Here is a 20,115-nt window from a genome sequence, read left to right on the forward strand (position 1 = left end):
TGCAGGGATGCGGAAAAGACGCTGCGACATGTCCCACAAAAGAACCACCTCCCTTTCCTCTTATTCGCCACAAAAACATTGCCTTTAGCTTCCAGACGGAGACGTGGGAATGGCTATCTAGCTGACAGGACGGATAGGCAACGTTCACGCCGGCGCTGAAGAATCGAGCGTTTCGGCCGCGGAGTAACCTTGTTGCTGGTGGTTGCTTTAATTGGGGCTCCACACACACTCACGCACACACACACACAAAACAAAGTTAATATGGGAGAGAGGTTGTTGTGTGTGAAATCCACATATAACAAGGGTGTGTGATGAGCGGGAGACAGGTACACTTTTAATCTAGCTTGGACCCCGTTTCATTGTGTTCAACCCCCCCCCAATAAAATGGCAATAAAAGATTTTTCATTTCATCCCCTGCAAGCAAAGCCAACGTTAACGGATCACGTCTGCCAATCCGCAGTCCAGTCCAAGGGGACCTGATGTCGGAAGAAACCGACATTCCGATTCTTTTCGAACCGATTCTTTAACATGTTGATGATGATGAAATATATCAGAATGCCAAAAACTGAATCGGATTCCCACATGAATCACTTCATGTCCCCTTTTAAAAAAAATAAAATAAAGATATCACAGGGAGAGTCCAAACCGTGTTGTCTCTGGCACCCCTTTTGAAATGCGCAGGTCCGACAGCCACCGGGGGTTCAGCTCAACGGTACATTTATATAATAATATCACATTACGCACCCGCTGTCATTATCATTAATATATAAACGGAATTGGCCTTCGAAGCCCTCCGGTCAATATATGGACCCTGACACTTTCACCGCCTGATTTAATATTATTGAACTGCAGCGCAGTAACTAAATAACCCAACTTCTTCTTTTTTTTTAATGACAAATCAACCCCGGAAGGTCCTCAGATGTAAAAAAAAAAAAAAAAAAAAAAATTAACTACCGCAATGACCCCCCGAACAATGTTCAGCAGTTCTGGATTTCTTTTTTTTTTTTTTTCCCTCTGAGATTCCCCGTGGAGGCGCAGGCATTATTATTTGATTACTCCACAAATGAGACCCCACGAGAGTCACACAGAGACTCCTCCAGGATCTTCAGTGCCTCTCTATTCTTCAAAAAAAAAAAAAAAAAAAAAAAACAACAAAAAATCTGAGTATACGAGGAGAGAACGTGCTTGTCTTCAAGACGGGGGGAGGTTGTCTGAAAGACAGCGCTCCCCCTTCCTCTGGTCGTTAATTCCCCTCTTGTTTCAGACGACTTCTGCTATCCGCCGCTCTGCGGGTGAAGGTGGTCGCCACCATGGGGACAAAAATGCAGCGCTGAAATCCAGATTCTACCGCGGAGCTTTTTTGGTTTTTAGGTGCAAAACTGTGTGTTCATCAGTGGACATGCAAATAGGTACAATAGGTCATCCACCCACAAAATGCATCGGAGTTGGGTCATTGAGGACATTGTTGCTCTGCAAAGACATCCTGGAGTAAAGACCGTATTTCCATTGTTGTGATTTCGGGTGGGGGGGCAACTCCTGACACTTCTGCTCCTGCACAGAGCAGAAGGTCCTGCATTTATAGGACTTCCACTCACTCGCATGCACAAATTACTGACATCCTATCCAGTAACACTGGATGGAACTCTCATTTTATTTGAATAAAAAGTTTCAAACCATGCACCATCTATCAGCGCTGACCCATCCAACATGCACCAACCTTCTCCGATAACAACGGATGGAACTTTTTTTTTTTTAATTTTGAGAAAAAGTTTCAAAACCATGCACCTTCCATTAGCTCTTCCATCTTAGGACCCCCAATCTTCTCCCGCCACCTTGCGCCAACCTTTAGCAATGGACGGAACTTTTTTGGGGGGGGGAGAAAGTTTCAAACCGTGCACCTTCTCCAGCTACGCCTTCAGAAAACCCCAGATTGACCAACACTGGCTGGATTTTTTTTATTTTTGGGGAGAAAGCATTTCAATCCATCAGCTCTTCCTTCTTCAGCCCATCGCTCCACAACACCTTGCACCAACCTTCTCCATTAAAAATGAATGGAACTTTTTTTTTTTTTTTTTTTTTGGAGAAAAAGTTTCTAACCATGAAGACCCACGATTACCCGTTCCCGCAAAACACTCACCCCGGGACGTTTCTGTGAGCAAACGGAACTGTTGTCTAAAACAAAAAAAATAATAATAATAATAAATAAATAAAAGTCCGCCGTGCACGTTTTGAGGTTAAAGCATAAAGAATTAATTAAAAAAAATGAAATAAAGGTGGGGTGGTACTCACAAGATTCAGCACCGTTTCCACGATGTCCCGACTGCTCACTTCTCGAACCCGGATCAGTCCGAGGAGGACGGCGAATTTGGTTTGGATGTTCCGGATCGGAACGGACGGATCGATAATCCCAGCCGGGAGAACCACCGGAGCCGCGCCGGACAGCATCGTCTCACCGGCGGCGGCGCCTGCGGTCGGATGATGCCGGTGATCTGCGGGAGCCGGATCGGACGCCGAGCCCGGAACTGTCACCGGTCCCGGTCTCTCGCTCGCCATGTCCCCCCGGGAGGAGGAGGAGGAGGACGGGGAGGAGGAGGCGGAAGAGAGGCGGGGGGGGCGTCGGGAGCCGGTAGACCTCCGCCAAATACCTCACTCGGTAACGAAAGCGGGCGAACAACCGGCAACCCCGGGAAGTGGGGTTTGGGGAAGAAACCCGAAGAGCCCGGGAGCGCCTCCGCCGCCCGCGCCGCGCCGGTTACATCCCGGGGGAGCGCGTCCGGCGCGTCCGCTCGGTGCCCGCCGGTCCGCTGACCCGCGTTGTGTACTTAAATCCACGCGTGTGTGCGTGGACTCCGCCGGATGCGCGTCTGCCGCCGCCGTGGCGACGCCCCCTGCCTGCGGCTCCGCTCACCGCGGTACCGGGCGGCACCGGCGGTACCGGAGACCGAACCGAGCACTGGTAATCAATTCAATTAATGTTGTCAAGAAACTTAATTAATTGATCGATTTATCGATTGATTCTCCCACACTGCAGAAACTTTCTCTGTTCAACGCAGGTGAGACGATAAATGAGGTTTGTGACGTCACAAACGTGCATTTCACCGGAAGTAGGTGGCCACTTCCGGTCCGGACACCTGGACTTTAAACCAACGCTTGCAATGATTAGCAATGTTAGTGAATCCACGCCTGTTCGCTTTTCTATGTCCCCCTAATAATGATTCAATAAAAAGTGCTCCATTGAAAATAAATATTGTATCTGAGAAATGTCCACTTCAATTAGCTGATGGCGCTCAGATTAACTGGAAAACATTACTTTTAAGAAATCCATTCACCGCGCGGCCTGATTCATATCACAAAATATGTACGATTGACAGGATATGATGCGTGTCAATGGATTTCTTTATTAGAACCAGGTGCAAAGGGAAAATCAGGGATTATAAAACATGACCGAGACACTTTCATGACTTTCATGAATGGGAGAAATGTCTCCCATTTGAAAAAAAAAAAAAACTTGCTGATGTTAGGTATCAAAATGATTTCAAGTATTTTTTCTTTCTTGCAAATTGATCTATTAGTGACGTCGCTTAAGGGTTATCTATACGGCCCAACGCTTACTTCCAGCATTACCGGCAAGGCGGAAACCGAAATCCGTGCAGCCTCCGTTTCCAACTCGACCAACACCGTTTAATTCTCCCAAAATATAACATTATTAATTTCCGTGCACGAATTGAAGTTCCCTCCACTTGATAGTCATGATTTGGACGCCATCGCGCTATGAGCTCATCGTTGTTTGACTGGGTGCTGGACTTCCTTTTGGTGTTCAGATGTTTTCTCTTCGAGCCGGATGCTCCGGACGCAGCGGGACTCGTGGTTGGCGATGATGAGTCAGTGTAGCGGCAGGAAGGGAGGGCTGGTCGGGCGGACCCGAGGCCTCGTAGAGCGAACGACCTCTGAATCAGCTTGGAAAGAAAAACGCAAAAATATGACGATTGCCCACTCCTCCACGGTGCGGTCTTCTGTCGGAGGAGGCTGGAGCGTGCGGTGGGTGACCTCGACCTGCGGACGGTGGACGACTCGCTGCAGCAAGATATTTCTCCGGGACCCCGAAGTTTATCGTGAAGGATAGAGTTTTCACCCCTCCGCCTTCCCACGCCTTTTAATCTAGGAGTTTTTACACCATCGGGAGCAGAAACCTGAGCCCGAGAACAGCTTCATTCCATGACAACCCGATAAGCTTCACTGAAATATCCCGTCTGCTGTGGGAGAGTTCAATCGCATACATCCCTCGACTCTTACGTGTTTATCGACTTTTATAATAACATCCCTGCGTGCCGGATTTATTGTTATGACTTTATTTAATTGCTTTATCGCTGATTTTTCTTCTTTATTGCAGCTATTTACCTAGACCTGGGTCATTGGATTACACTCCTTTTTTTTTTATGTACCGACAAGTGTCTCGGTTGACGTTAAATTAACCTGGGAGGGAACCCATAGCTGAGATAAGTGAAATATTTTTAAGAAAAGTCAAAAGAATCTCAGATGTTTTGCTCAGAATCCTTCTCCTCCCTGATTGATCATGCGTGTCCTTGAAACGACCAATAGAGGTCCCTCTTGTCCCAGATCACTAAAAGACCACGGCTGAGGAGGAGTTGGTGCTTGACGCCACGGGTCACCCCCTTACGAATGCAGCGTCCGCTGTGAAATCACCGCAAAATAAACATTATCATTATTCTGATACTTTTATTTAAAAAAAAAAAAAAGGTCTCTTTTCGGCAACTGCGCGATCCTGTACCGTGAAGCGGGTGTGATCGAGTCACACCTTAAGTCATTTCACAACCATAGGAGGTCAAACTGTTTTTTTTTAAAAAAAAAAACAAAAAAAAAAACAAAAAAACAAATACACTTCTTTCCAAGAATGACAATACTGAAGCAAAGTAATACCAGCTTACATCAGTTTAACACGTTTATAACAGGAGTACTGACATAGTGGGAGAATCAATATATAGTAAATTAACATATGTAATATTAATGCCTTCACAAATATACAAATATATACAATTTTTATGCATGTACACTATATTCACAGTTATATACACTTGACACTTGAGTGTACGTCAAAATAATTATAGCTTTGAATCTGTTTGAAGTTAATTATATTTACATGCTTCCCGGAAGCATTTAAGAGCTAAAATGTCCACGACATCGCAGATGATAGCAACAATAACACAATATAATAAAGATAATAATTAAAATAATATGCAAGTTTAACAATATCAAAGTAAAATTAAACTCTCATTCTACGGACATTGGTAGGATGATTAATTTCCCATTGAGTAATTATTGTCAGCACCTATAGCATGTCTTCTAATGTGACTGTGCAAGAACATAGGGGCTCAAAATTATTATCAGCGCATTTGTGTTCTGGGAAAAAAATTGAAATAAAACAAGATTGTGCCTTACGGGGGTCTCGTCCGCACTCTTTTTGTGCCCGCTAGTAAGAAGTCTAAAGGCCCAATGGTTAGAGAGTCTCAGATTTTGGTCTCCGGACCGTCCGTGATGAGCGGTTGGAAGGAGTTGCGGATCCGGGCAGCTTCGGCGGCGCAAAGGTGACCGAAGGCCTTGTTGTACCAGTCCGGAGTCCGTCCCCTGAAACAAATAACACAGTTATCAGTCTTCTTCAAGTATCCCGGATGTACACGCAAACTGGATTTACGCCACACAAATCCTGCTTACTTCAGGTCCACTCTGCAGATATGAGTTAGCCTGGACTTTCCCGAGCCGCAGGGTTCCAACAAGTAGTTGGACTCCAGGACGATAGCTCGTACCCCTCCTAAAAGCGGACTGCCCTCGTGGTCTATCGAGACGGAAACTAGGGAACATGCTCCTTTGGGCAAGTCTGTCCTCCACGACCTGGAAAGGCGCACGAAAATAGCGTTTCAACTTGACGGAAAACAACGAGAGTTTGTGCCCGAGAGTCTATCGATGCCCGTTGGACTCACCTGAGTACCACAAAATCTCTGCTGGGATGGGGGGGCATTCGGATGAGGACGTACTGGAACACCTCCGTCTTCTTGTCAAGTGTCTCGCACACTTTCCACTGGAGCAGGTCGACATCCCACAGGTGGCGCTCTCGCAACACACGGTTCAACACCACTGACGGCGGCGCCTCCACCTCCACGGACACTCGCCAGCGTCTCAGCGGGTTTCCGTCTCCCACCTGGACGCGACACAAAGCGAAATATCCGATTTAAGTATCGGGCCTAAAGATATCAAGGAGGTCAAAACAACGAACACCGACCTTCTTATAGTACAGCTCTGTGTTATCAGAGCTGCTGCAGGACACCCAGTGTTTGGACTTCTCCCGGGCTTCTTTGAGCAGGTTCTGAAGTCTCCCCTCCATATGGTTTTGGTATGTCCCGTCATCGTCCTCCAGCTGCTTGCAGAGCTCATCAAGCGTCGGCGCGTGCAAGTCGGCCTCCACATACGAATTACGCGACTGAGTAACCATTTCATGAGGGATCTAATGGGTGTTTAGAGGCACGCGGTTAGCAAGCAACATCGGGAGGGTGTCTGAGTTTTTGCATGCCAGCTTGAAATTCTTGCATCATTCGATTTTTGAAAGGAGTCCCGTACCTCAAAGAGACGATTGCACTCTATGATCATGTGAGCCAGACCCTGTGTCGCGGCTAGATTCTCGTTCAGATCCTTCTGGTCCGGGCGGCCAGTGGCGTACTTCTTCTGCATGGCCCTGGGGATTATGTTGATAAAAATTAGGATGGTAGAATCCCCGGGTCAAAGTCCCGGCGCAGTATATAAAACCCATCCTGCGCTCTGCAGGGGGTGGGACTTCTTTGATCCTCTAACCGACCATCTCGACGCGGTAAATTAGAGAACTCAGCTTTGTTTGTGCACAGCGTGACCCCATAAAACATTTAACTTTAAAAAAGACTTCCCTGTCCTTATAAAACCGGTCCAGAAAGGGAGTAATCCACTGCACCCCCGAGGGCTGAGAAAATCCCGCACCCCGTTTTATGTCTGCATTTATGGAGTCGCGGCTTAAGGTAATCATCCGGGAGTTTACAAGGATGCGAACATGTTCATTAGGCAGAGGCCGGCGGACATTACAACTGACCGAGGGTTGCGGACGGGAAGCCGCGGCAAAAGCGCCGAAAACAACGTAGGCTTTACCTCGGTGAGAGATTGTCTTTCTTGAGTATGTTCAGATGGAAGAGGGAGGGGGCCAAGCACACTGCAATATTCATTGGTGTCATCTGGTTCTCCTCGACGGAGGATGTGACATCACTCAGGAAACAAAGAAGCGTCTGCAACACCTCTCTGTTTTCGTCTGACATCAGCATTATGGCAGCCTGCACGGCCTGCAGCCTTTGGTCCTTTGGCACGTCTGTGCGAATGAGAAAACAGGGTTGTTTTTATGAATCCAGTCATTAACAATTGGGAAAAAAAACAAAAGTTCTTGAGAAAATGAAAGAACGCCTTCTTCTCAAGCGGTATCACAACAGGGAATTTGGAGGATGTTTCAGTCGATGCTGCTACCAGATGAGTAAAATTAACACGACTATCTTGTGGTCTATCTGATATGTTACACATTCAATGCTCTTGGATTCTGCAGTCAGACACAATGACAGACAGGAAAGGTGCACACTGAGATAGTGACACTCCAAAAAAGATATGAAGCCCAGATGGAGGCAGCACAGACGAAGACACTGAGGTCCTCTTTGGGAGTGAGGGGGACGGATAGGGTCAGGAACGAGTCCATCCGGCGCATGTCAGATGTTCTGAAGATAAAGTCAGACTGAGATGGTTTGGACACGTGGAGAGTAGGGATAGTGAATATATTGGCTGAAGGATGCCGAGGTTGGAACTGCCAGAAAAGAGGCCTTGAGGAAGGGCAGTGACAGAGGACGTGAAGTTAGTTGGTGTGAGAGGAAAGGATTAGATGAAGGAAGTTGATACGCAGCGGTGACCCCTGAAGGGAGCAGGAAAAGAAGGACAACAAAAACATGTATGTCGAGAATTATGATTTTGGCCGACAACAACAACAACAGCTGTGACCTCAGGATTTCGACAAGCAAGAAGCCAAAATGTGATCGACTGAAAATAAAACAAAGCCTAATTCCATAAAAGAAGACGTGCTTACATTGGTAGATGTGGAGGAAGGTCTCCCCGAGCTTGCTGGTGAGGAGGGGTTCTGGTAAATCTCTGAAGAACTGCTTGACCATATCTGCCACATCATAGGCGGACTGGTCCTCGTAGTTCACGTTGTCCGGAGAAGTCTCATTCAACTGCCTCAGAGTTTGGATTCGGGACTTCACCCCTGATTTACGAAAAAGTCCCACCTACAAGCAAAACAAGCGCTGTTAAAAAAATGTACCCTCTCGGTGACCTTGTCGCTCCCTATTAGGCTACAAGTATGTCGCTTGTGCTTTGGCTGACCTGGTCAAGACACTGGCTCCTCAGGTACCGCAGGGCCTGCTGCAGGCCGTTGGGCAGTGGCTGTCCAGAACGCTGTACGTGAACTATGAGGGGCACTCCGAACACATTCTTGTCCTTGTAGTCCGGTACCTTCATCCTTTTCATAAACTTTGGCACAGACCTGGGAGGCGGGATTGACAACATGCTCAACATCACCCCCGACTTTTACTTTGTTCCCAAAAAACGGCCGAGCGGAGAAGTTTAAAAAAGAGACTTGCCAAGTCCAGCCGTGCTTGTTCGACATCGAGTACTTCTCCATGATCGCGGTGAGACGCAACAGTGAGAACTTTTGTAACAAACTCAGCTGACCCCCTGACTGGTTGGTGATTTGCAGCGAGGCAACTGAGTGGCTCAGACGATTGGATATTTGAAAGCTCGGCCACCGTAGCCTAATGCAACAAGATACATACATGTTAGTTATAAATTGAAGCCGTTTTGGCTCTTGGTGCAAATGAAGAGAGCGACTTGCTGAATGTTAAGCATGCTCTAGCAAACCCTTACCTATTGGGTCGTGTCAGTGAGGCACCTACTCCAGAGTCCCTCCTTTCCCTGAGCCGTGTGGAGTCCGTCTCCGCAAGGGACACTCCGTCTCTGTCCCCATCGATAGGCGTTGTCCGACTCTCCATCACGGAGTCCACCTCAAAGTCCAGTGTGATCTGGCTCGAAGACTGGTGGTCTGACGTATCCTCCCCGACCCCTTCCACCTTTGACACCCCTTCTTCTTCAGGCAGCACATTCTGGGACCAGTGGTCGACGATCTGCTGCAGACCGTTGACGTGCAGCAAAATGTCATCCAGGTGAGGGAAGAGGTCTTCTTTCTCCAGGTCTATAAGGTCTCCGGTGCTGGCGTACAAATGGGAGCCTGGGACGTTGTCATACACGCTGATGCGGCTCCCTCTGGAGCAGCACTGGGTGACAGGTCTGGACTCCTTTCTGCATGAAATCAGTTGGGAGTCCAGGTGCATGCTGCCGGTGTGCCAGTTGATGGAAGCTCCGGTGGTCGGGGACAGGCTCTCTATGGAGAGCGCTTTAGGAAAAGTTCCTGGCTTGTGGTCTTTCGGGATGTGGACCACTAGGTCCTCATAGGAACAAAATTCATTTCGGCGGTTTTGCTCGGCAACCTTATTGATCTGGGTGCCTGAGAAGATGTCTATGTCCTCCAAATACATGCCACTGCGTTTGTGGTCAGCCCGGTAAGGTTTTCGCTCTTTCAGGCTGGGGGTGCTGCCGGCGCTCCCGCTGGAATGGCTGCTACCTTCGCTGCTGGACTGGGACGGCAGGAGCTGCGACGGCTGCTCCGGAGCGTCGCCGTCTCCGTTGATGATCTCCACGCACTGCAGCGTCTTCAGGGCCTGGGCCTCCTGCTGCAGCATCGGAGAGCCGATAACCAACGTCTTACGGCCCCTTCTGAGTGTCCCCCTGGAGCGCAACGTCTCCATGCGTTTCAGGAAGTCTTTGGCACGGGTCCGACTCGTCTTGCCATGTTTGTTAGGCAGGGAGCCAAAGTGAGCAATGTCTCTGGGGATGTGAGACATTGTAAGGGATGTAGAGTCTGGCATCACTATAGAATCCGAGCAAGTGCGGTTGGAGCAGTCGGAGTCCTCTGTGCTGAGGCCTCGATGGCCGCTGCCGCCGCTGCTCCCGCTGTGTAAAGACGAGACCTCGGGCTCGCTGAGGTCCGTCAGAACACTTTCACTGCTGGTGGTGATTCTCAGGGGCACGTCGCCAGTGGACCGACTGTGTTCCTGTTTTTCCAGCAGGCTGTCGATGTCCTGCAACCTGGACCAGCGTCGACTGCTCCACTCAAAGGTCCATTTGTCGCTGATGGCAAACAGGTCTTCTTCATCTGAATCTTCACTCTTGGTCAAGACAGAAAAGAAAAATTAAATTAAATAATTTCACAAAATGCCAGTCGCGTCTCAATTTTAGTTACCTAGAGACGCAGTTTGACTAAAAATATGATCGTTTGGCTTTAAAACACAAGTCACAAATGAGAAAATGGACAAATCTTATTGAGCAATACCAAAATTATTACTCCTTATGAAACGCCTTTTCCACGAATGAACGGTTCGAACGGTTACACCGACGACATTATTCTCGTCTTCTTAGGTAAGTGCAAGGTATGACGCAGGCAGCTGGCGGAAGAGTCCGCTCAGACATAATAACATTATGCAATCGGCCGACGGTACTAGAGAGCCATTCAGATGGCCATTTTAAAAATAGCTTTGCAAACATGGGCCGAGATGTGGAAAAAGACCACAGGCTTCACTCCAAACCGGGGACAGATACAAAAGGACCTTTGTCAGTTGGAATACCTCGATATCTGCGCTACGGTGACAACTGCAGTATGCCACTCCGCGAACCTACATTGCTCGGAATTTTCCTTTCCTTCATGACAATGTGGTTTTACATTTCAAAATCAGCCAAGACCATAAATGCATTGGGGTCGTTAGACCTCTTTTGCGCCCTAGGAATTTTTTGGAGTATCTAGAAGTTTTTCAGGCGCTGGGCCTTTTTTTCGTGCTTTTGGGCAGCATAGGACCTTGGGGGCCGCGGACCTTAGCTCATACCACGGAAGGGTCATTTTAGGATTTCATAGGAACTTGTGATGTAGCTTTGTGACTGGTAGAACTCATAAGCCACTTCTTGCGGAGTGCCAATTTCTCGCGACTTGCTACAAAATGGACAGAACCAGCAAGAACCAGACCGACGAAGAGGTCCAAGCTCTTCTGGCCGGCTATGCTTCAGAGAGGTTTCCAAGGCTCGCAGCGGAACATCAACATTTTGGCCAAAATAAGTACGGACTTAGCTAACGGCAGGGTTTTTCCACAAGGCAAAGCAGTGCAGGGAGAAAATAAAAACACCATTTTATAGACCATGATTATTCTGCCGTGACAACTTCGCACTGCATGTTGTCCCTGTTGTATTCCTCTTCTTCGCGGATGTTTGTTTTTGAATATGCCACTAAAGGTCACATTGGTTCCAACTGTGGCCCTTTACCGCCTGTGCGAAAGCAAAACCGAAAAAGGTTCCCCCGGAGGACGGTAGTCCCTGGAACTAAACTCAAGCTGGTCGGTTCTTAGAACTGCGTTCCCCCACCTCTTGTCCCAAAACACTTACTTTTTTCTTTGGAAGGTTCACGTCAAGCTTCATAGAGGCACATTTATTTAAGGTGTTGAGTCGCCTGCCGAAAGAAAAAAGGAAAATTGATCTCTCAGCATACAAAAGGAGGAAAAAAAAAGCACAGGAGCAGTCTATTAATGAGCGCTCCAGAAATAACCCACATGCTATCTGCTATTTAAGTCTTAATCTGATCAGCTTTTGTTGTGGATGAACAGCCAGACCCCGGGGAAAATCAGTTTGTCCGCGTTACAGGAGCCTAAAACCAATGAACAGCAATTACTGGTTGATCTGGTCTTTCTCTCGCAGAGCTGGATGTAAGCGATAGTGACTTGAAAGGTGGCGCGTGTTAACGCTCATAAAGGTGAACCGACAGATTTAGCCGCGATCCTAGCGTACCGCCTGCGTCTCTCAATTCGCTCCCACGATAAAACGCCCGTTCAGCACGTCGATACGGCCGCATGCCTGAAAACATTACGAAATCATATTTCACGGTCTCCGAGGGAGTGACACGGGAAGCCTTGTTGTTGTTGTTTGTTTTTTTGTTTTTTTTTTGAAGAATAATGCGGCGCATTTCCCGAAATCACGTTGGCATAAACAATACACCCTTGGAGCGTGTGCCCAGCAATTAGAGGTCTGGGTGTACGGACAAGCCGGAACATATTAAGTAACAGTACTAAAAACTGTACGTGAGTCGACAATAGCGCCGGAGGGGAAAAGATGACGGCATAAGAAAATACGCTCCAGCACTCTGGGCCTCGGACACTTTACAGAATGACAGTATTTCTCTGTGACAGTAAATGGCTTGGGATGAAGAACAAGTTCCCAGAACTGTTCCCGTTGATAGCGGGACACGACTAAAGGGCGGATTTATCCGACGGGGGTTTTTTCAAAGGCTTGAAGGGCTTATAATGTAGTTTCTAAAATAGGAGACGGATCAGAGAGAGCGCACACTTACATGAAATATCAATTCTAACAAACGCCGCAGTATGTGGGGTTGGTATTTATTTTCGCACACAAGACTGTGGTGGCGTAACTCAGACAAAGCCATCCTTATGTTACCATAGAGATTCCGTGAAGTCATGGACAAAATCACGTTGAAGCTGGAACTGTTTCCAATTGTCTTCTATTTATCCCGTGGCTAGTTTGGAATTCAGATGAGTTGCTTTAGGCCTGTTTAGAGTCACACTATATTGAGTGGTGCGAGGCACCCTCGTACCCCCGCCCCGCTACCCTCTCGGGACGGTTGCTGTGGTTACCGTGCCAACTGAAGTGCTGTTTTCATCTGTTTGAAAATGTTAACCGTCCCGCCACACAATGCAGTCATACGTAACCACCAGTTGTTGACTTGTTGCACTGCTATGCACTTAACCCTCTCCAGGAAATCACTGAATACGGGTACATCTCGTTGTTGCTTAAATTTGGCATTCATTGAGTTAGTCAGTCCAGCATTAGAGCTCCAGCTGAAAGAACAGATGCTCGATGGGAAAAATATCGCCATTAAACAACACTTCAAAACAAATACAGCATAAGGCCGTGTCTCCAAACTTGTATGCTTTGTTTCGTTTTCTTTCCGGCTAGGAAATATTGGCCGATTCATAGATGGACCACGTGTTTCGGTGTCTCATCCGCTTACCTGCAAAGAGGCTCAACCAGGTCCTTGTCCAGGAAATCATGGTCCCGTTTCACCGGAGTAATGTCGATGGGGAACTGGGAATCTTTAGGGGGGGAAAAAAGGAAATAAGTGGTTTTGAGAGGAGGCGGCTGACTCAAAACTACAGCATCGGTGAATAACTGGCAATTTAACTGAATCACCGAAGAGTGGCGGGAAAACTCGCGGAAAATAAGGGGTTGACCATCAAACACGTTTTGCGTGTGACGCTGATGAGACGGAACAGAATTTTTGCCCAAGGAACAGCGTTCTCGCCTGTGCAGGGATTACGTACTGCGTCGGGTATGGCTGTCCTCTTACATAACCCGAGGGACCAAATCCAGACCCTCTGAATCGAACATTCCACCGCATTCATGTAAAGTCATTAAGTTTTTATGAAAAGCAGAAGCAGCAGTGGACGTCCTCAGCGAGCCTCTGCCCGCTCTTTTAGAGAGGCAGACGTGGAGATGCGGGCTTTTAAAAAACAGTCAATGGTATATTTTTTCCTCTTTCTTGTCATTTGTAATTGACGTCTGGCTTTAGAATTGTGACTAACGTCAATTTCCGGGCGGCGTCTCGCTTCCAAGGCGGAATCCCGTAGGCTAGTGAACACATTCGACCTGAGCGCTTGAAATGTCCGGCTTCTCCGAGAGGATCCGAGGGAGTACGGCTACCCCGAGGTCCGATAAAAATCACCCCTTCCCGTGACTTCAGTCTTTAACCATTGAGGACATGTTTACGTAGTAACTCAAGCTCGGACAAGATTACACTTAAAAGCAGCTGATGTTTGGCGGTGTCCGGAAGTCTGGCTGAAACGCTGGCTGCGGGGCTTCCTGGAGACGGTTGTATAAATGAGGCTCGCCGCGCAGCTCGTGAATGGACGGTTTTGTGCAAAAGTGTTGTGGAATTACGCCAACAGGCCCGGTGGTATCGTGGACCGTCACGCTCTCTCTAAATAGCCCGTTATCGATCCGCGGTTGCTCCTTTTTAGACGGATGCAGAACAGAAAATAGAAACGGTGGTTTATTTTAGCGCGCGGTGATTAGCGCCTCCGCCTCGCAGCGAGACGATCCCCAGTTGAAGTTTGCATGGTCTGGAACGGTTTGCATCTTGAATGGCTGGAGGTTCAAATAATAATAACTTCAATCGGTTCACAGTATTTAATCTGAATACAACGATTATTACAACTGAATACAACTGATTAAACAATTTTTTTTTTTTTTTTTTTTTTCAAAAATAAGATCCAGAAGGTCAAATGAAAAAATATATAATTTGTACCAAGAAAGGTTGGGGACCACTGCTCTATATGACATTAAATGGGAGCGGAAGCAGCTGTACGTCTCCATTTGCGGCCCTGTGATTTACCGATGATCAGTTCAGGGTGAACCCTGCCTCTCGCCCAATGAAACCGGGAATAGGCGCCAGCGGTACAGATAAAGAACGAATGAATCGATGGACAGTTTATTTGGGTTACGTAAAGAGCCAGTTTTACTGCTGTGTGACGGCTAGTATCTGTTCATCAAACATGTCTTCCATTTGTAATGAATGGGAGTTTACAAAGGACCTTTATTTACCTTCAAAGAGCTGAGCATACTGGGGAAATCCTGCCGCCCGCAGCCAGTCACACGCCTCTTTCGCCTCGATTTCTGAAACAGAGAAGAATGCGTGCTTAAAAACAAAAAAAATACAATTGAGTTTTTGGTTTGACGAAACAACCGCAGCATTGTACAAGTGCCCGAAAAACATCACGATGCATCTGGTATCCGAGCTGTATGTGGGCGTGCAGAAGAGGCTGCATCGGAAACCGAAACCTTTTGTCGGATTATTGGGAGATAGCAGGTGGGTCTGGCTGGCCGCAATTATTCTAGCTCATACACACACACACACACTCACACCCACACACACACACACACACACACATACGAAGCGATATGTGATATGGACCTTATATAACCATCTACATTGTCATGTTAACGCACCGGCCTTTACGTCCTCCAGGCAGCCACATTACCATTTACCTGTATGTCTGTTCCACAGTTATATAATTCAAAGTAAAATATAAAAATGACAGTAATGGTTTATATTTCCTCAGTAGTAATATTTTATTATATGTATGTTACCACACAGACCAGTGTGTCAAGTAAAAAAGCATGATTTTTAGGTAATGTCTGCACTCCCATATATACATATATATATATATATATTATATACTTAAGACCTAAGACCACTTAAGACCTTAAAACACTTTATAGCCTTGACTTTGACACTATAGTTTTATTTGTATTTCTTATCCCCCCCCATTTTTTTTTTTTTTTTTTTTTTACTGTTTATACAATTTCCTATTATTATTTATTATTGTTATGTTTTACTTGAAACTCTGGCATAGCAATTTCCTTCGGGATAAATAAAGTTGTTCTTATTCTTATTCTTATATATATATATATATATATACACACACACACACACACACACACACACACACACACACACATATAATTTCACAATGTTTTTATTCATATATATATATATATATATATATATATACTTTTTTTTATTATTATTTTGATTCTTTTCTTTGTTCTCTCCAATTGAACCACATATTCCTTTCAATAAAAATGGTAAAATTGTCTCAGCTTATATGGTTCTTTCACACTTTGTAGTTTCAAAGCACTTGAATGAATTCACCCTTTCACACCCCGGTGGCGGCAGAGCTGCCAGACCATCGAGAGTAACTTGCGGTTTGGTAAGTTACTCCAAACGTCTGCCAAAAGAGACGGGAAATCTAACTGCTAACCTTCTGACTGGAGGAACCAACTGAGCCCCTAAATAGAATTGTTCTTGTTTTTTCCAGTTCCATGTATCAAACAGGACACACCTCACACAAAGGCAAACAGAGGCGACACAAGGGATGATAATTCGAGCGCCTCGTAAACGTTAACGACGGGAAATTCCTCGTCTCGTATCTTAAATATCGAGGACATGGTGAATTTTATCGGATTATGAACTACAAACTACAGGGTCAGCCCTGAGGGTTGGACTACCCATATGAAGGTCAGACTTTGTAATGGATATGGTTTCGGGTGGCGGTGTTGAGTAATCTGTGGAATAATCAATGTTGTGACTGTCAGTGACAAAAGCCTTTTAGATGTAGGCGATCTTTTGTTCCAAAAAAAATCAGCTTGTTGATCTTTGATCAAATCTTGCGCAAAAAGATTTTCACGGTTCCAGACTAAAAACTGAAAGGCAGAATTAAATTTTCGGAGTCACAGCACTCCCGTTATCTCAGTTGTTAAATATAAGGAGGTAATTAATCGAAGCTGGTTTTCGTCAAACATATCAAACACGTTCAATGTATTGGTTGATGTAACCCAATCAACAACCAATAGATGAGCTATAACAAAACCAGAAACAGGAAACTTGGCAGACAAACAATCGCCAGAGAGACCAAAGGCCAAAGACACCGGATTTGTTGTCAGTATGGATGAACGATCGGGAAGGACGTCCCGATCAATATGGAGTTGATCTGTGGGCAGAACGGCCCGGCTCGTAGCGCGTCAACACTCCAACGTACCACGACCGAGCCGAGAAGGAAAAGCGATGGCGTGAGCTAGTAGAGGAAAACATTGCCTGATGGCAAAGCTAGCTGAAAGAATCTAGTTGTAGTCTTGTTAATAGCGACCCTGTCAGATTCAGAGTCTTTGTAAAATGTCAGTTTGAAACTCGGCTGCGACTAAAATCTCTTCACACTTGTCTTTAGATGTGAGCGGTTGTGAGATGATAGTTTCCCACGAGCCTTTTCCGAAGTCCTCCGATGTACGGGTAGCTAAACTCATACCGATGACATGTTTTGCCAAAAAAGGTCGAAGGCGCCTCGACTTCTGAGCGACCGATTCCCGGCGAATCCCGACGGAGGTTCTGCGTCAACCCGTGAAGACGCGTCTCCTCCTTTTTGTGCGATTCTGAGATATCGGTGAGAGCGGGGAGGAGAAGCGGGGGTTGAAAAACCGGAACACCCGTTGCCTTCGGCTAGAGCCATCACCGGGATTGATAGGATCTGTGAAAGTAACAAAAGAACTACCTGGACTGTCACTTAAAATGGAGATGGATAACGAAACAACAGCTCATGAGAAGCTGGTGACGGGTGCCGGTGACGCGGCTGGGTAAAACATCTGAGGCGCCGGCGTCGCCGTTGACAAGGACAGGAAACAGACTGTTGGCACCTTCCCATTAATGCTAATGGAGTCAGGTGCCACTGAAAGGGCCGGCGGGACGTGCTGTCTGACACGCCAGTGCTAGAGGACACGGGTTGCTTTATAAAAAAAAAAAAAAAAAAAAAAAAAATCTTTGTTTAAACACGCCGGGGCAGACATTACCCAAAATGTGATCCACTAATTTCATCCGTTTATCTCAAAAGCGATTTCCGTCAGTTGTTTTAAATTACATATTTTAGAAAGAGTGACAATACGTGGCGCAGGAAAGAAATATTCTTACCACCGCTTCCAGTGCTCAGAAACCACAGGGATGATAAATGTTCCACCGCTTCTCGCTCCCACGCTCGCACCTCCGATTTTGGCCCGGCTCAGAGTCTTCCAGAGTGAATCATTGCGAGAGCATAAACATCCGAGTCACACAAAAGCAGCGGCGGCGGCGGCGGCGGTGGCGGCGGCTCCTCTCCCGACGCGGGTAGCGCGAGATCCAGAGCCCACCTGCGCTGTTTCACATCGGCGTCGCCTAGCGATCGATAAAAAGCGACTTTGGTCATCGGGTTGGGGGGCCGGGACGGACATCTGTATAAATATTAACAGTTCCCTGTGGCCTTGGATGGCAAAAAAAAAAAAATGTTTACCCCCGCTGACCAGAGTCAACACCCCCGTGGTGCTCCGTTCCCACCTGTATCGCGAGAAGGGGAAGGCTTTCAGCCGAGCCAAGGCTTCCCCTCCCAGGTGGATAATATCAGGCCTGTATTATTCCACCGCCAGGTCCCTCCGTGTCCTCCAGCCACAGGTTGGACCACTGAGAGCAAGTAACACGAGCTGGGAATTCCTCCCTGTTTGGCATTCTGTAACACGATACGGAGACATTCTGTCCTCTCTCATCCTCTCTCTCTCTCTCTCTCTAAGGAAATCTCTCGTGGATAAAAGGCTGGGCGGGCACGATGCCAAAGAATGAGAACTTGTGTTTGCTCTCCGCGACCCCCGGAGCGCTCAAACTGTGTACAGTATAGAATTACGGTGTCACAAAAGGGATGAAACCCCCTCCCGGGTTCGGACGGGAGACAATGCCCCCCCACCACCCAATCCTCTTCCCCGGAATGTCAAAAGTGCTATTAAAGTATCAGCGGTTCACTTAATTTTTGAAAGAGATTCGTTGGGCGAAGGCGCGGAATTCGGGGGTTAAACGGAAGAAATCGATTTTTTTAAAAAAAAAAAACAATTAATAGATGAATTAAAAGATTTTTTTTTTTTTCCTGCAGGGCCGGGAGAAGAGCATCGTCGCAGAGGTCGCCAAGTACTCACGGGGTATTTTCATCATCACAGATCCATCCAGACTCGGGTGTCTCTCAACGTGTTACAGCATCTTCGTCGCCGCGCCGAGGCCGCATTCCAGCTCCCTCTCTCTCTGAACGCAGCTTGCAGTTTGAACTCGGCTCCGCGGCCTCCTTCCCCCCCCTCCTCCTCCTTCTCCCCGTCACCATAGGCTCGCCGCAGGCCTGTCCCCTAAACGCTAAATCTCTCCCCCGAACCCACCCCTTTCTGCGGCAGGAGACGCCCCCCCCTCTTTCCTCATCGTCCCTCCTACCTCGTGCCCAGTTCTGCCCTCTTTTATACCCCACTCAGCACATTTTTGGCAAAAAGATCAGCGCGGAAAAGCCAAGCGGCGAACTCTACGGCACCGATTCCTCTGCGGTTTGTCGAAATCGGTTCCCCCGACGATAGGATTATTCGTCGTGTTCTTCCGGGGCGGTGAAAAGGTTTTTGAGTCCCGGTGTTGTTTCAGCAGGTCCCGTGGAAAAGGAAGGATAAAAAAAAAAAAAAAAAAAAAAAGGAGGGTGACATAAACTGTCAGAAATGGCCGGCGATGAATCACGCTGAGGCATTCAGCCCCGCGAGACCGCGCGTTCCCTCGACGCGAGTGATGCGTCCGTCTGCCTCGCCCCCGCCGCCGTCTCGCTGTCTGATAGATGAATTTGTGAATGGGGGGTGAAACAACCGGAGGAGGAGGGGAGGAGGGGTGACGCGGGACGGCGGACTTCAAACGGAGACTAGTTTCTTATTTCAGCTGAAATCTGAGCAGCTCCGGGGACGTGAGAGATATTATCCGCTATAATAACATGAGATGCTAATCTTTGCATCACATTCTGTCATTCGACAAGTTATATATAAGCGGCCTCTTTCTATCCATCCGTCCATCCATCCATCTTATTTAAGGCCTATTTCAAGGCCCTACTCGACACTCAAGGACGCCATACAGATATACATATGCGTGCAAAATATTGAAAATTGTTTCAAAAGAAACAGTAAAAAAATCACAAAAAGAACAAAAGTGACAGAGTGATAAAAAAATGGATAAATGAAAGTGACATTAGATGGAAGGTTGTGTTTTGTGTTGTGATTTGGAGATGTAATTTCCCGTCTTTAATATATATATATGTGTGTGTGTATATATATGTATATATGTGTGTGTGTATATATATATATGTGTGTGTGTGTTTATGTAGACTTATATTTATCTCAGTCTATCTATCTATCTATCTATCTATCTATCTATCTATCTATCTATCTATCTATCTATCTATCTATCTATCTATCTATCTATCCAACACAAATCCATTTATATGCAAAATATAGATTAAA

At 46.8% G+C, this 20,115-nt stretch overlaps 1 protein-coding gene across 4 annotated transcripts in view; it reads right to left on the reverse strand.

The window, feature by feature from the left end:
- Nucleotides 1-4,723: 4,723 nt before the first annotated feature.
- stard13b (StAR related lipid transfer domain containing 13b) overlaps nt 4,724-20,115 on the reverse strand; it is a 41,548-nt gene continuing 26,156 nt past the window's right edge. For 2 of the 4 annotated variants that reach the window (XM_086164079.1, XM_086164078.1), the window contains 13 exons: nt 14,836-14,907; nt 13,247-13,328; nt 11,611-11,674; nt 8,992-10,349; nt 8,709-8,879; nt 8,452-8,611; nt 8,156-8,354; nt 7,186-7,399; nt 6,631-6,745; nt 6,296-6,517; nt 5,997-6,214; nt 5,731-5,907; nt 4,724-5,643 (listed from right to left, as the gene is read on the reverse strand). In XM_086164079.1, the coding sequence (XP_086020205.1) occupies nt 5,526-5,643; nt 5,731-5,907; nt 5,997-6,214; nt 6,296-6,517; nt 6,631-6,745; nt 7,186-7,399; nt 8,156-8,354; nt 8,452-8,611; nt 8,709-8,879; nt 8,992-10,349; nt 11,611-11,674; nt 13,247-13,328; nt 14,836-14,907 (3,170 nt within the window). In that variant the 3' untranslated portion in view covers nt 4,724-5,525. Of the gene's footprint in view, nt 5,644-5,730; nt 5,908-5,996; nt 6,215-6,295; nt 6,518-6,630; nt 6,746-7,185; nt 7,400-8,155; nt 8,355-8,451; nt 8,612-8,708; nt 8,880-8,991; nt 10,350-11,610; nt 11,675-13,246; nt 13,329-14,835; nt 14,908-17,752; nt 18,244-18,777; nt 19,313-20,115 lie in introns of those variants that run through there. The other 2 variants (XM_086164080.1, XM_086164081.1) reach the window with 2 other exon arrangements.

Source organism: Fistularia commersonii, chromosome 18, assembly GCF_037954325.1.
Source record: "Fistularia commersonii isolate RoL2024-O1a breed Wild chromosome 18, RoL_Fcom_v1.0, whole genome shotgun sequence".
Classification (NCBI taxonomy): Eukaryota; Metazoa; Chordata; class Actinopteri; order Syngnathiformes; family Fistulariidae; genus Fistularia; species Fistularia commersonii.